General features: G+C 30.9%; 1 protein-coding gene across 2 annotated transcripts; it reads right to left on the bottom strand.

Annotated features, from left to right (window-relative positions):
- Positions 1-5,652: 5,652 nt before the first annotated feature.
- Positions 5,653-11,680, bottom strand: LOC120067696 (sucrose synthase 5-like). 2 transcript variants are annotated; one of them, XM_039019234.2, is made up of 15 exons: positions 11,061-11,680; positions 10,713-10,867; positions 10,420-10,612; positions 9,617-9,735; positions 9,010-9,226; positions 8,419-8,514; positions 8,107-8,280; positions 7,837-7,953; positions 7,591-7,757; positions 7,174-7,398; positions 6,505-7,071; positions 6,281-6,419; positions 6,120-6,184; positions 5,986-6,015; positions 5,653-5,888 (listed from the first exon to the last, which is right to left on the bottom strand). In XM_039019234.2, the coding sequence occupies exons 1-15, from the start codon at positions 11,298-11,300 to the stop codon at positions 5,873-5,875; spliced, it is 2,520 nt and encodes an 839-aa protein (XP_038875162.2). In that variant the 5' UTR covers positions 11,301-11,680; the 3' UTR covers positions 5,653-5,872. The 2 variants fall into 2 exon arrangements, with proteins under 2 accessions (XP_038875162.2, XP_090164106.1); XM_090307980.1 differs by having other exon boundaries at positions 5,824-6,015; positions 11,061-11,507.
- Between the last annotated feature and the right edge of the window lie 4,405 nt (positions 11,681-16,085).

The raw sequence follows: 16,085 nt of genomic DNA, 5'->3' as shown, positions 1-16,085 counted from the left end.
TATCCAACTATAATCCATAACAAGTACAAAGTGAAGTACCTAAATTAGAAATCAAAGTGTTAGAATCTAAGTCTTAGATACATTGCGAATAGGCAATCAAATTACTAATCAAAGTCGGGTAGATCTTATTAGTGTCAATGTCATATTAAGTGGAAAAATAACATGTATGATTGAAAACACACCCTTAAATTTGATATGGCATTTCTCAACAAAATTAAAACCACCAAATTCATTATGTCTTTCCTTCTTCTCTCTTATTTTGATTTTTTCTCCATGGTTGTCCTATGCTACTCTCCAATAGAGCTTTCTCCAATGTCTAATTTGTTCGAATGCCTTGAATTTGTTTGTTGGCGCTTCGAACGACCAAGTACGGAGGTCTCGCTTCCAATATAGTTTAGAGAACTTAGTCATAACCTTTCAAACACTGAACTAGCTAGCCTTGAACTACAAAAAGAGTCATTTCCCAAGATTATATACTACTTTAAAAATCTAAACAAGTCTATCAAACTAAGAGAAAAGACTAATAGCAACCATTTTCAATTAGAAAAATACATAAACATTAACAAAAATACTTATAAACTTACAAACACAAACTAACTCAATGGAAACTAATTTATCAACCAACGTAAGTTACAAGATTAACAAAACTAAGAGGAAAGAATACTAAAATTTTGAACTAATAATTAGGAATTTTTAATCAAATTTTCAGCATTTTAAACCATTCCAAAAGGTTCCAAATTTACAATACTCATCAATCACGTGCCAAAATTCCCAAATTCGATCCTTAAATTTATTGGACAGTGGTTCTTAACACCCCGAAACCTTTATCTAACTTCAAAACATAGTGAGTATCAATAAGTTAAAAACCAAAATCAAAAGGGCATCCAAGATTTTCCAAGAAAGTCCATAAACTCTAAGATTTAACTCCAAATCCCAAATCCGATGAGAAAATTTACAGAGGCAGTATACAAAGGCTGGGTAGCGGTGAGAAAACATACAGAGAGCAACGGCTGGTTGGAGGAGTGATGCGAGAGGAGAAGAGGTGTGGTGGCGAGTGGGGGCTAATTAGAGGAGCGACGGCTGGCGTTGAAGTCCAGCAGCGACGCGAGTTGCAGAGAGAGATGGTTTTACGTCTTGATGCGAGTTGTAGAGAGAGAGGCAGTGGGCTTTCATGTTTTCGAACTAAAGATGATATTATTTTTTTTTTACTTTTAACCTAACCCTAAAAGAAAATATATAAACATATATATAATTTTCAAAATTCTTTCCTTTTCCTCTCCAATTCCACATACCAAAATCTTCTTGAATTTTAAATTCCAATCCCTTTTGCTAGCAAATTTAAATCAATTATTTATAAAAATTTAAATTTATTTTCTTCTCCAAATTATAAACAGTTTCAAAGTCTCCTAATCTTAATTCAATTTCCCAAATTAAATCAAAATTTGAAATAAAACCAAATTCTCCTTAGATTAAATTAAAATGTTCAAATCCTTCATTCCCAACAAATTAAATTGAATTATCTTCCAATTGATCAATCCACCTCAAATATATCCAAAATTTCAAATCTTCTCTAAATTGAAATAAATTCCACCGATTGAATTTAAATTGAATTATTTTGACCCAAATAATTCAATTTTTGCCTCAAAATTTAAAATAAAACCCAAATAATTTAATATAATTAAATTAAAAATTATCCTAAAATTTAGGTTGTTACAGAAATAATAAAAAACATGTTAAGACCTATAAATCTTAATTAGATATTTTGAAATTGACCCGAACATGTTCAATTCAAAAAAAGTGCAACAATTTTTCTTTAGTAATAGTAAGTTCAATCCCAAAATTAGAGATGAAAAATAGTAAAAAAGAAAGGCTACGCGCTAATGAAGAGGGAGGGAATGGGAGAAAAGGAGGAAACTGAAAAAACTAAAGATGAGTGAGAGGGAAAAAGGAAAATATAGATATTTTTACTTTTTTAATTATATTTCATTTTTTTAAAAAAAAAAAACAAATCTTTTAGTGATGCAGTAATATGTTGCTAAAAACTAGGAACTTCGAGTTAACACGTCACATAAACTTTTAGTGACATCTATTTAGACTTCGCCACTAATAATAGTCTTTTGGACATGTTATCTGATGTATCGCTATAAATTAGCATTTTGCGATAAGTTTTGGCTACGTCACTAAAAAATTGCCACTAAAAATGAATTTTTTTGTAGTGTTAGTTTATTGGATTGAGTTACACAAGTCTAATCAAATTCAACTCTTTATTTTATTAAATAAACGAGTTTTTTTTTTATAGATTACAAACCACGAGATTTGGAAAACAATCCCTTACAAGGGCGTCGTTGCACCCCACCCTCGACCGCGTACACGCTACATCTTTCCGTCAAAATCTGGAACGTTTCGACACTCTTTTCCTCAGCTTCTAAAAAATCATCATGTGCAGCACCGAGCATGGCAACGCTACGCCAACTCCTTGGAGGAAAAACGGTCTTTTTAACTCTTCTGAAGCTCCAGGTGCTCGATATCACTTTCAATGGCTCCAAATCAACCCCAAACGACCCATAACACTCTCCAAAGCATGATTTGCTCCAAAACCTACAAAATAGACATTTTAATACATCATACCTAACAAGCAGGTGAGATTAAAGACATAACATTAGCTCTTTGCGAGAGTTAATAACCTATTGATCTGTTTGGATCGACTTTTAACTTGTTGATCGGCTTAATCAACCTTTGATTTGTTGGTTAACTTGGATCGACCTCTAGCTTGTAAATCAACTTGGATTGGCTTCTTGCTTGTTAATCTATTAGTATCGAGTTTTGGCTTATTGATCGAATTGGATTGACCTCTAGCTTGTTGATCGACTTGGATCAGTCTCTGGCTTGTTGATCTGTTTTGACCAACTTGTGAGATTTTCCTTAAATATAGGGAGATTGAATCTTCAATTTGTAGGTTATAAAGAGACAGTCAATTTGTTGGTGTCTTCTAGTTTTTCAACCTTCTAATTCTTGAATCTTCTAAATTCTAAATAATATTTCTAGATTCTTTAGCTTCTTGTAGACTTTGATTAAAGGTTTTGGCTTCTGGTTCTCCCAAGTGAATTAGAATGACTCAATAGATATCTAAATGAATGTCACAAATAAAGAGTGGTCTCCTCTATTTATAGAGTTTTGAGACCTTGTACAGGCATGGGCTTGGTTAGCTTTAGGCCCAACCTTTAGGCTTGGGCTCAATCCAATCCATTTTCATATATTTATATATATTTGGCCAAATCTATCTAATAAATTTGGGCTAACTTAGCTACGAGTCTAATTGCCAACATAGTTTGATTGGACCAGTTGACATTGTTAGTGGATCAATGGTTAGACAAGTGGTGTCAATTGATTTGTTAACTTTCATGTCTTTTAATTTGATTTAAGGTTGCATATAAATTTGTATACATATCTCAAATTTATCAATCATTTAACGATGTGGCAATTTGGGGTTGGCCAAAATTTCTCCATTAACAACCCCACCATAAAATATTTTGATCTTAAACTTACATGTTGTATTTAAAAAAGAAAAAATTTCAAGGGTTGCATGTTGTATTAATTATAACTCTAAATTTTTCGCAAATAGTGATTTTGCATCATTTTAAGCATAAAATTTCAATTTCATCCATTTAAACCTCAAATTGGAATGAGTGGTATCAATTTACACTATCGGTTAAGTTTCTACTTCAATCTCCATTAGAATAGTCTTTTTCATACATGCACAAAATCAGGTGTTGCTCTATGATATGTACTTTTTTTCTACTTTTCTTAAAAACATATGATGACTGAAGAAAATTATTGTAGTCTCACCAGAGTGTTTATCATTTTTAGGGTATGTATTTTGCTAAAATTTCGTTAATGGAGAGTTTTTCAATTTATGGACATGATTCTACTCAATCCATTGACTTTCGGGAGAAACAAAGCTTATTTGAGACAATAACTGATCAAAAGCTTGCTTTCATGTATGTCCTACTCTCGACAGTCAGGTTTGGGGTTTTGATGATGATGGTCACCTAAGTAAAATGTAGGGGTGTACATAGTCCGAATTGGACCGAGTGGGAGAATTTTGTAGACCAATCTGAAAATTCGGGTTGGCTAATAATGAACCCTATTAGTTCATTTTTAGAGGGTCAACCCAACCCAAAATTTCCGGGTTGGGCCGGGTTGGGTCACCGATTCTGTTACATGATCGCTTACCAAATGACAAATGCTACACGATTGCCTACCAATGCTACACGATTGCCTACCAATGCTATACGATTGCTTACCAAATGCTATACGATCACTTACCAAATGCTACACGATCGCTGAGCTCGGCTACACGATCGCTGAGCTTGGCTACACGATCGCTTAGCTCTGCTACACAATTGCTTGAGTAACAAAATGCTATACGATTGTCTACCCAATACTATACGATCACCTACCCAATGTTATACTATCGCTTACCAAATGCTACACGATCGCTGAGTAACAAAATGCTATACGATCTCCTACCTAATGTTATACGATTGTCTATCAAATGCTATACGATCGCTTACCAAATGCTACACGAACGCTGAACTCTACTACACGATTGGTTACCAAAGGCGATCTGCCGGTCTTGCATCTCCGTCTGCCGGTTTTATGTTTTATTTCATTATATATATATATATATATTCGGGTCGGGTCGATTCGATCCGACCCTGAAATGGGTAATCCGAGACCCAACCCGAATTTAATATTATTAAAAAAATTTAACCCAACCCAACCCTTGCAGTTTGGATTGGGTAGTTCGGGTTGGTCGGGTTATCGGGTTTTTTGAACACTCCTACTAAAATGTTTAGTACACTTTAAAAAAACAAACAAATAAATTTCTATCATATAGCGACACATGACAACTTTAAGCACGTGCGAAAAACCTTTCTAGTAGTCATTGAAACAAAAACTTAGCTGAAAATGTAAATCAATGCGCTTATTCAAGATTGAGGCTTAAACCGATGAAATTGAAAGTTTATAATTAAAAATGCTACCATTTATCAAGTTTGAAGTTTAAAAGGGATCAAAACTAAAAAATTTATGGTTGAAATTATATAACCTGTTTAGGGTCAAAATTGAGTTCTTCTTCCCCAAAAATTTAATATTCCTTAAATTGTTATAAACTTTAATTTACATAAACTTGACTAAAAAACTTAAGAGGCAAATCACATTTACAACTAAGATATAATTGAATTCATACTTCATTCACCAATCTTTTAATGTATTGTTCTTTCTAATCTACTCGTTTTATTAAAATGTTATTTGCTATATCAAATGAAAAAAATAATAATAATAATGGTGTTTTAAGTGTAATTTAAACTTTTTTTTTTTTTTTGAGTTCAATTATTATAGTGATGAAATCGAGTTATCAACCTTTAGAATAATAATTGATGTATGTCCATTAAGCTATACTTTAATTAAACTATCCATGTACATATTCTTACAAAAAGTCCACAATATTGAAGAGTCCTTGTATAGAGTACAAGATTTTAGGGTTGAGCTTGAGAGAGCTCATAGATTATTATTTTTTTTAAGTTTAATGTTGAATATTAATGTGACATGAACACTAGAATCTTGATTTATCATAATAATACTAAAATGGAAAAGAAAATTATTACAAATTGCATTGCATATTTGAAGGTACATAAGAAACATAGTAAAGCTTTATTAAATTTCAAGACCATTGAAGTTATTCTCTTCTTCAATAAAGGGAAAAGAGATAATACACTCCAATCATAATGCATATATGATTGCTTGAGAATACAAATCATGTAGAAAGGCAACACCCTGAAAAAAGTTTTCTTGCTTAGCTTAAACCTTTTTATGCTCCAAAAAACCTGAGGTAACATAATTAAAATCTTTTGAGTTTATTTCATGACATCCAAATGTAAAAGTTCAAGACGACACAAACCGATCTGAAACCGATATTCTTACTTTTGAATCCGATATTGCGTGCTTTTGGAGCTGCAAAATAAATTACAACACATTAGTTTTCTTTTCTCCATCCTTACTAAAGATTATATAATATATCATCATGTATAAAAGTAATGTTTGTTGGTTTTGCATACATTTGTGGTAGCTTTGGATCTGCAGGCTGCGGATTTTCGTCAACCACGATCGGCACGGTCTTCACCTGAGAAGCCAGATTAAAAGTTTTGTAACTTATAGAATGATGAAAAGGGGTCATATATCTTTAGCATTATATGCAAAAATTGCAGTAGAAACATACTAAGTTCTTGTAAAGCAGATAGTAGAACATTTGGATGTATCTTTGCTTTGCCTGCTTTTGGTCTTTATTCAATTGCTTCCAAAAGCTGTAAGTGCTTCCCATATTCAGCACCTTTTTTGCATAGATTTTCCATGTGTAGCTGCCAAAGAGAATATCATTAGCGTTTTGTATCAAGTTCAAGAATGTAATGTGCCTTGAAAAGGATATTTTGTTGTTGCAACTACCATTCATCGATACGTTGCAGACCGCCGTTCGAAATGTCATTCCAGTAGGTTCGATCATTCTTGCATTTCTCGAAAAAGTTAGCGATCTTTTGGCTCGATTCGTTGCTGTTGTTCGGATCAATATGGAAGCCAGAAATCCCATCAACTATGATCTCAGCTGGACCCCCTTGGTTTGTAGCAAAGGTTGGTAAACCACAATTCATTGCCTCAATGACTGTGAGACCAAAAGCTTCATAGAGAGCAGGCTGCACAAAGGCTCCTTTTGTGTCCGCGATGCAGCGGTAGAGTTCTCCGTTACGGCGCCGATCGGTCTGTGCTGCTATCCACCGGATCTGACCTTTGAGTTGGTATTTGTCAATCAATTCATGCATCTTTTTTATCTCTGCCATTTCTTCTCTGTCCTTTGACCTAGAAGGATCAAAGAATCCCCCAACCACAACAAGATTCACTAAATTTTTCAGCTTCTCATTCTTCCCAAACCACTCAACCAACCCAGTGATGTTCTTGACAACATCGAGACGTGCCATCGAGAAGATTATCGGCTTTTTCCTATCAGCTAGATATCCTCTGTTTGATGGAAAAAACAGAACAGTGATTTGTAACCTCATAGACAAATGATTCATATTGCAAAAATACAAAACATGGCAAGCATTTTCATGAAACACTCACATATGCTCATTGTTCTCAACTTTACTGAAAAGAAGCTCCTCAATGGCAGGTTGAAACGACGCAAATCGGAGTTCTTTCGCCGTGTAAGGAAAATAGACAGACTGATCAGCCCCTGGTGCTGCAATGTTGAACTTAGGATCAAACACATTGATGCCCGACACGACACGGTACAGTCCTGGAAGCGTAAACGCCTCGTGACTTTCATATTGACCTGGCTTCTCTTTGCTGAAATATAGCAAACAAGTTTTTTAAAGAGTCAAGTAGAAATGCCTTAACCACTGAACTCTGCTCAAATTAAAGTCCGTTCGAAATAACTTTCCAAGTAGTTTTAAGTACTTGAAAAGTTATTCAAAACAAACCCGTTCAAAAGTTGAAACTAAACTTCTTGCATTTCTAATGTTTACTATTTTTTCTAACCTTCCTGCAATCTCTTGGAAAGTGCTTGCAATGACAAAATCAGTGGCATTCATAGCAAGAATATCAGCAGTAAATTGGCATGAGAAGTGATACTTTGAGTCCAATTCCTTCCATTTAAGATCTGAATCTTCATATTTTGTCTTCTCCAAGGCATGTGCAATAGTTCCCTGGTTTTAATTTGCATATTAAGTTAATAAATAATCTATTGTTAAGACATATCTATAGAGCATATGAAGAACTAAATACTTGGGTTACTCCTAGTTTGCTGGCCATGAGAGATGCCACAAGATTCCCATCTGTGTAGTTTCCAATAATTAGATCTGGCTTTGCTTCCATCAGCTCTAATATTTTGTCAGTGGCATCCTAATACCAAAGGACACAAAAACATGTTAGAACAACTATTGTCCCGTTTGATAAAAATTTTGTTTGTAGCTTTCTAATTTTTAGAATTGGAATACAATATAAAGAGTAACATATGTCAACAAAATCTAGATCCAAATTATGTTTAGAACCTACCTGCGCAAATTTCTCGAGATAAGGATAAATGTCGAAACGAGAAACCCAACGGTTAAGGATGCCGTTTTCGGTCTTGAAGGGTACCCTAACAATTTTAGAGTAATTAGTCCCAAGGACAGGTTCTATTTCTTGGTTGCACTTAGTCCCCTTGGCATCTGGAATAAGTCTTGTAATCTGTAAATGATTGAAACTTATTAACTTAAATTTTTAGGTTCACCATTCAGGGGTGATTTAACATAGTATCAACGTAAACTTGTCTCAAGTTCAAAGTCTAAGAATCTATCACCATTTTTTTTTTAATCTAATACTTACAATAATAATTTGAGGCTTGAAATTGAGGCCTTGTTGCTTAATTCTGAGTAGAAGTTCTTCTTCCATAGCTTTAACTTGATCAAGAATGTACACAACCTAAATGATCACACAAAAAAAAAAAAAAAAAAAGTCACCAACTGGTTGATATATAAGCAAAGAATGAAATAAGAATATGAATTTGTAGACCATTTTTCTTTTGAAAATATTAGTGTACATCCTGGGTTACACCCATTTTTGTGTAGCTCATTCAATTGTCCAATCACAAGTTGCCACGTGACAAACTTTTCTTTTTCTTAAAAAAGATTTTTTTTTTCTTTTGTGATTGAAGGGGATGCATGGACATGAGTGTAGTCCGAGATGTAAATTTTTTTTTATACCTGATTTTTTGGTCTACTCCCCGATTGCTTAAAACAAAAGTCAAGTCATTCTCTTCTTAAAAGAAGAATCTTTTTTAACACGTCTCGATCATATGAATATTCTCTTCTAATTACGATGTTAGATATAACTTTAGTAAACAATATCAAAGAAATAACTCCTTTCCTATTTGCATTGGAACCTTTCATCCGGTTCGAGATCGACGAAAACTCGTACCTGGCCTCCGGTATCGGGCAAGCCAAGAACATCAGATTGGCCAAAGTATCCATGAGGACTCAAAATGACAACATTGAAAATAGTAGGAAGCCTGCTGAAGAACTTCTCCATTTGGATTGGATCATAGACTTGGAATATTTCAGATAGACATCTTATAGTTTCCTTTACTCTTCCTGCACAATCTCCCCATCCTCTCTCAAATCCCCACTGCTTGAATCTGAATTCCCATTTCAAATTAAAATTATTGGTCCAAATTCAAAGTTTGTTAATTAATTAATTAGTTTGGTAATTGTGTGTTCCTCTCCTTCGAAATTATTATATTTTGAAATCTTAACCTCATGACATCTTACGACTTTGATGCCATGTTGAATTATTACATTTTGAGCCAACATATTTTTAAGGTAACGAGGTATCTCGAATATTAATCATAATCATGAAGTCAAACACATGAAATGTTCATATCGAAGATAACTTTACGTGATTCAAATTTAGGATGAGTTTGTGTTATTTTGTTATTATGTTAAATCATATTATTCTCGATAGATTAAGCTAATATGTTATGATATATTTAATATTTTAACCGAAAGACGCAAATAAGGTTACTCACTTGAGATGGAAGTTATCATAAGGGGTGTCTGGAGGAAGAACAGAGAGGAAAATATCAGCAAGAATTAGTGCCATTTGGAGCTTGGAAGCTGTGTTAAGAGTCTCATTTATCATAAGTTTCTGTCACATAAAGTAATTTCAAAGTCAGAGAGATAGAGAAAGCAACAGAAACCCCATGTAAGAAACATATTTTTTATTCGTTTCGTTTTCGGGTCCATTTGATAATGATGTTATTCCAAAAGTAAATTCAAAAAATTTAGACCCCGTTTAGATAATGATTTCATTTTTTTAAAAACAAAGATTTATGTTTGTTTCCTCTCTTTTTTTTTTCGGAAAAACACTTTAATTCTTGATCAAATTTTAACCAAAAAAAAAAAGTTTTTACTTTTTAAATTTTCAAAAGCTTGATCTTGTGGTTTTGAAAAACATGCATTAATGTGAATAATAAAATATTGAAACTTACGGGTGAAAGTAGTGTTTTATAAGTTTAATTTTTAAAAACTAAAACTCAAAAATCAAAGGGTTGTCAAATATGTCCTAGTTATAGGATTAATATGAAACTTGTTAAAAGCACTCAATGATAGCTATTTGATTTTTATTTATTTGGTTTTTGAAAATTGAGTTTATATATAAAAAGATTACTCCCACCTATGAGTTTCTTTGTTTTGTGTTTTCAAAATTCAAAGCTAAGTTTTGAAAATTAAAAGAAATCATTTTTAATTAAAAATTTGTTTTTTTTTTCCAAAAATTGACTATGAATTTAGATGTTTTGTTGCTTTTTTTCTTTCTCTATTTTTTCCATACCTCTCCTTGATAATCAAGGGACAACAAGTAATCCACAAGAGGTTGTAAATTCTCCAACTTGCCACTTAGCTTTGAGGTGAGAAATTTTGTAGTATAACTAAGACCTTCTCCAATTGAAGAGGGAAGGGTTAAATGTGGAGTTGTGAATTCAATTGCTCCAAAATCTACTTCCAATGCATTTTCATCATTTGCCCTACAATATATGATCCATTTTTAGAATCTAATTAGATTTTTAAAAACGAACTAAATTAAAATAGTCATAATAGTAATAATAATAAAACAAATATTTATACCATTCCTCATCATAAATCATCTCCTTCATTTTGAGAAATTCAGTTGAAGTGAGAGATTTGAGTGAGAGATCAAGAGAGTTAACTTTAACAAATTCCCAACATCCTGGTTCTGGTCTCATTGCAAAGGCAACATATGGAGGAATCACAATGGCCACCTATACACACATTACAATAGTTCATGTGGTTAGAACACGATGATTATCATATAGAGTCCGTTTGGATTGATTTTCTAAAGGTTTAAAAATACTTTTATTTTCACTTGAAAATATTTGTTTTAAGAAGGTATAAAGTCAATCTAAACAGACTCGAGACATGATTGAATAGATTAAAAGTCTATTAGACACAAACCTGAGTTGAAGTCAACATATGACCAAGAAGACCGTTCATAACCCTATTCCTCTCCATCTCGTCATCAATAACAAGCTCCATTTCCTCCATCAATTCCTTCTTCTTCAAGCTCCTATTGCCCTTCTCTACAAACTTACCAAAGCATCTCTTCATATAGTTATGGTTTTGCTTCAATGCCTCTACAATTCCATCAGCAATCAACTCACCATTATGATAATTCACCAGTGAATTAGAAGCCATAATGTTACTATGTTTTTCTCCTCACAAAAACAACAATATAGTACATGAAATAAGAATTCAACTCATGGGTGAATTTATAGGCCTAGAGCCCAAATGATGGGCAATCGCCAAATGGGGTTTTTGGTTTGTCAAAGTGTTTGTTTTTTATGCCTTTGGTAATTTGGCAATGGCGTAGGGGGTTTGTGATTCTCTATGTTAGGATGCAACAAAAATGGGGCCATAGGAAAAGATGGGATTTTTAGGTTGAAGACAAGGAGAAAAGAACATTCTTGAAAAAAAGGAAAGGAATTATTTGGTTTGAAGATGAGATTCTTTGAAATCTTAAAAATGTTAACTCAATATTCAATTCTAATTGCTATTGCATTCCCTCTCTCTCAAGCAAGTGACAAATGGGTGGTCTATGGTTTTTTTTTATATAAGTACATTATTCTTTTCTTGCATCGAGTGATCACTATAAACTCTATTCAATTTGATCACCATCTAATTTCTTCTTCTTATAGTCAAACCGAGCTACGAGCATAGCTTAACTGGTGTACGATGTGTGTTAACATAAAGAGGTTCGTGGTTCGAATTTCCTCAAATCTCTATCGTACTAAAAAGATATATTCTCTTATTATTTCACTAAATTGCTTAGGCAAAACTTGAAAATTAACTTAAGAACGCTAACCAAACACATGGATTTCTCTTTTAGTTTATGTGCTATTAAAGCTCAAATTTAATAAAGGTGATGTGAGCATCAATTAGGTTAGAACTTTACACCTTTGTTTGGAAGATTAGACATTAGAATCATTGTCAACTCAACTAAGAAAAGTAGTCAAATCTACCTCCATATATTGGAAGGAAAAAAAATCACCTTTTGATTTTCTTTTTTATTTTTGAAATTATCTTTCTAAAAATCAGTCTAAATTTTTTGTGAATTTAAAAACAAAAATAGATTTTTGAAAACTATTTTGAAAATTAGTTCACGTATGAAACAAAGAAATTGTGAGCTACAAGCCTAATTTTTAAAAAGGAAAATATATATAAATATAGACCAAGATTATAATGCTATATGATTCCCTATTTTTAGTATTTTTTTTTAAATTGGATTCTATTTTCTAAAGACAAAAGGATAACTACTTTTGGGGTTTTTTCTATTATGATAATGTTATAAATGTTAAAAGGACTAGCCTAGTGAAACATCAAATTTGAATATAGTTTAGTGAAGATAAGACCTAAAGTACCATTATATATACCTAAAATTTGATCTCTACCTGTAAGTTGTTGAACTAAAAAAAGTAACCAATAAATTAAAACTTCAAGCACTAATGTCATTGAAGAGATGTTAAAGATAAAAATATGAGGTAGAAAAGCAGTTTAGAGAGAGAATAAGAATACTACATAGAGAAGCAATTTAAAGAGAAATTTTGAACTGCAATTATATATGAAGTATAATTTGAAAATCATATTAAATTTATCCTAGGCTTAAAAGAGCTAACATGATTATGAATTAACAGTTAAATAACTAAAGCGAAAAATATAACAATAATGTTTCGATCAAGTTATGAAATTATTCCTTAGAAAAGTCACCTCAAATTCTTCTTGGCAATACAACATATTTAATCTACATTAAGTTTTCTTTTGTTTTTCTTTCCTTTTTTTTAATTATATTCTTTCCACCTAAGAACGTGTTTGAGGTTACCCTACAAGAATTTCGAGCTATGTTGATATTTTTTCTCTTGATGTTTTTGGCGTATGTCGAGATAGACAAATTAATCAAACTTATATTTTGTTAATATTCACGCATAATAACTACCTTTGTCAACGCAGACTTGTGTCGAGATAACCCAATAAAAAAATTCTTATTACCATTTGATCGTCTAATAATTTATTTCTTGTACTGCCAATTATGTAGAGTATTTGGAATCACAAATCTTTGAAAAAGTGGTTGAAAAATATTATCTTTTTAGAATATTAGTGTACTACAACAAGCATTTGGCACATGTAATTTTATTTTTATAATGAAATAAAATAGTTATCTTATTTTATGTGTATTAAGTATGATTGTTTATAAATTTCATTAAAACTAATTTATAAGGTGTCATTTGAGTTCATTAGGTAAAAAGCTTATTCTTTATTCCATGATTTAGTGCCAACTTTACCAAACCAAGAATAGTATTCCCATCAAATGGTTGAAAGGGAAGGAACCTTTCAATCATCAAACCCAGACAGATGTTCACATTTAATAAAGGTGATTAGACCTTAGAATCATTCTCAACTTTATCTTAGTTCAACTGTCGAGAATCTAAAAACAAAAATTTGAAAACGGTAGATTAAATGAAAACATGATTATATTTAATGTTTTCAAATGTATTTGATAGCATAATTCAGAAATTGAATTCTTATATAAACAATTGTAAAATAGTTGGAGTTATCCACTAAATATTAGTAGACAAAAAATTATTGTTAATTTATTCACGAACGTGCTTTATGTTAAAAAAAAATGTATAATTTGTTTTGTAATATTATATAACTTATAAGAAAATTTGAAATTTTGATTCCTATAATTTGGGTTAAGTTAAAATTTAAGTCTTTTGGTTTATAATTATAAACCATATGGTTTGATAAAAGTTTCATAATAAATAATCCCTATGGTAGGAATTATTTAAAAGGATTTAACAAATCATATAGACTATCAAAACATAGAAACTAAATTCTAAATTTTAAATCATAAGACTAACTTTTAACTTTCTCCAAATCATAGGACTAAACTTGGAATTTAACCCAATTGAATTTATAATACATTACATAATACATATTTTAATTAAAAAATTAAATTAAATTGGGTTTATAACATGACATACTATATTTTTAAATGTTTTAATCTTTGTTTATTATAATGCATTTTAAATTTTAAAATTCCAATTCACGGATACAAAGAAAATATATAAATGTTGTTCTCAAAATTTGTATTGTTTGAATCACAAAGTCTGAAAATGGTTTTTAAAAATAGAACATATATTCGTTAAACTCGGTGAATAAGAAAATATAATGCAGAAATCGGATTGTAAACCAAACAGATCCTAAATTTTCTACCAACAGATATGACGATAATTCTCCATCCATGTGTTAAAAAAATAATAATAAAATTTTAAAAAAATAAAAAAAATAAAAAACACCTCCATGTATCCATGGATAAATTAGTCACATTGTTTTTTTTATTATTATTATTGTCTTCCTAAAATCTAAAACTTTTGTAAATTTGAAAACAAAAATAGATTTTTGAGAAGGTCAGGTATGAAACAAAGAAATTGTGAGTTTCTTCTTATACTTTTAAAATATTTATTTTGGTCTTTACACTTCTACGTTTTGTTCATTTTGATCTTTATTTTTTTAACATGATTTGATAATGGTATGTGGTTCCTGATTTTTATTTTTATTTTTTTCTATTGGGTTTCTATTTTTAAAGACCAGAGGATAACTATTTTTAGGATGTTTTTTCCTATTTTACTAAGATGTACTATCAAATTATAATTTTATTATTATTAATTATAAATCAAATACAATTTTTCTATTTTTCAAATATTAACATTTATAAAATAATATAAATATTAAAGTAACTTGGGAATACCAAATTCGAATATAGCTCAATGAATAAGAACCAAATTATCATTACAAAATTGATGGTTTGATCCTCATCCTATAATTGTTGACCTAAAAAAAGTAGCCGACAAATAAAACTTCAAACATTAATAACGTTGAGAAAGATGTTAAAAGATAAATATGTACTTATGAATAAAGAATTTACACAAAAATATTGAACTAGTTGTAACTATATTCAGTCATGTTAAATTCACGATCTACTTAAAAGAACTCACATGAATATAAATTAACGTCACAGTGAGTATAGCTCAAGTGTCATACGAATGTTTTAGCAACCAAAAGATATATGTTTCAAATCCCTCTGCCTCCATAGTACTAAAGAAAGTGTATACATTAACAATTAAGAAACTAAAACATTTAATAATATAGATTGAGAGTTGAATTATTACACCACAAAAATAATATTTGTTCTTTTAAAAAAAAATCTATCAAAATTTTGGAAATAATTACTTTCAAAATCACCACAAATTCCTTCTCTTTAAGAGGTAATGAAACCACCTTTTAATCTATATTTAAAAAATTTTTCTTTCTTTGTTTCTTTTTTCCTCTGAACCAAAGAACATGCTTGAGGTTAGTTAAAGCTTATCCTTTATTCCATGATTTAGTGTCCTTTACCAAACCAAGAACAATATTCCCATCAAATGGTTGAAAGGAAAAAGGAACCTTTCAATCATCAAACCCACCAAAAGACATTCATATCTAATCTTCACATTTTTTTTTTTCAAAATTTTGGAATTTAAATTAAATTTTCTCCACTCACTAGAAAATATAGAGATATAGATGATGAGTTAGAGTTGTGTTAATGAGTTTATTAGAGATTTATTTTTAAGAAAAAGTTTAGTAAGTTAAACTTTTAACTCTTAAAATGATGTTAAATTAGAAGTATATTCATGAACTTTGTCATATGTTTCAAAAATATCTCTCTTATTTCAAAAGTCGTAATATTGTCCTTGATTTTTCATAAATGTTTTAAAATTACATTTTAAATATAAATACTTTAAAATTTAAATATTTCAAAACTGCATTTTGAGTATAAATACTTTAGAAGTTTGAACGAAAATTAGGACAAAAAATTGTATGACGGTGACTTAAAATGAGAATTTGGATCGTCACATGTTCTAAGTTGTAACTGCTACACCGTTC

This window comes from Benincasa hispida, chromosome 12 (genome assembly GCF_027475165.1).
Source record: "Benincasa hispida cultivar pf3 chromosome 12, pf3_genome.v1.1, whole genome shotgun sequence".
Lineage (NCBI taxonomy): Eukaryota > Viridiplantae > Streptophyta > Magnoliopsida > Cucurbitales > Cucurbitaceae > Benincasa > Benincasa hispida.
Note: the sequence above shows the minus strand (reverse complement) of the source record. Positions and strands in the feature narration are given on the sequence as shown.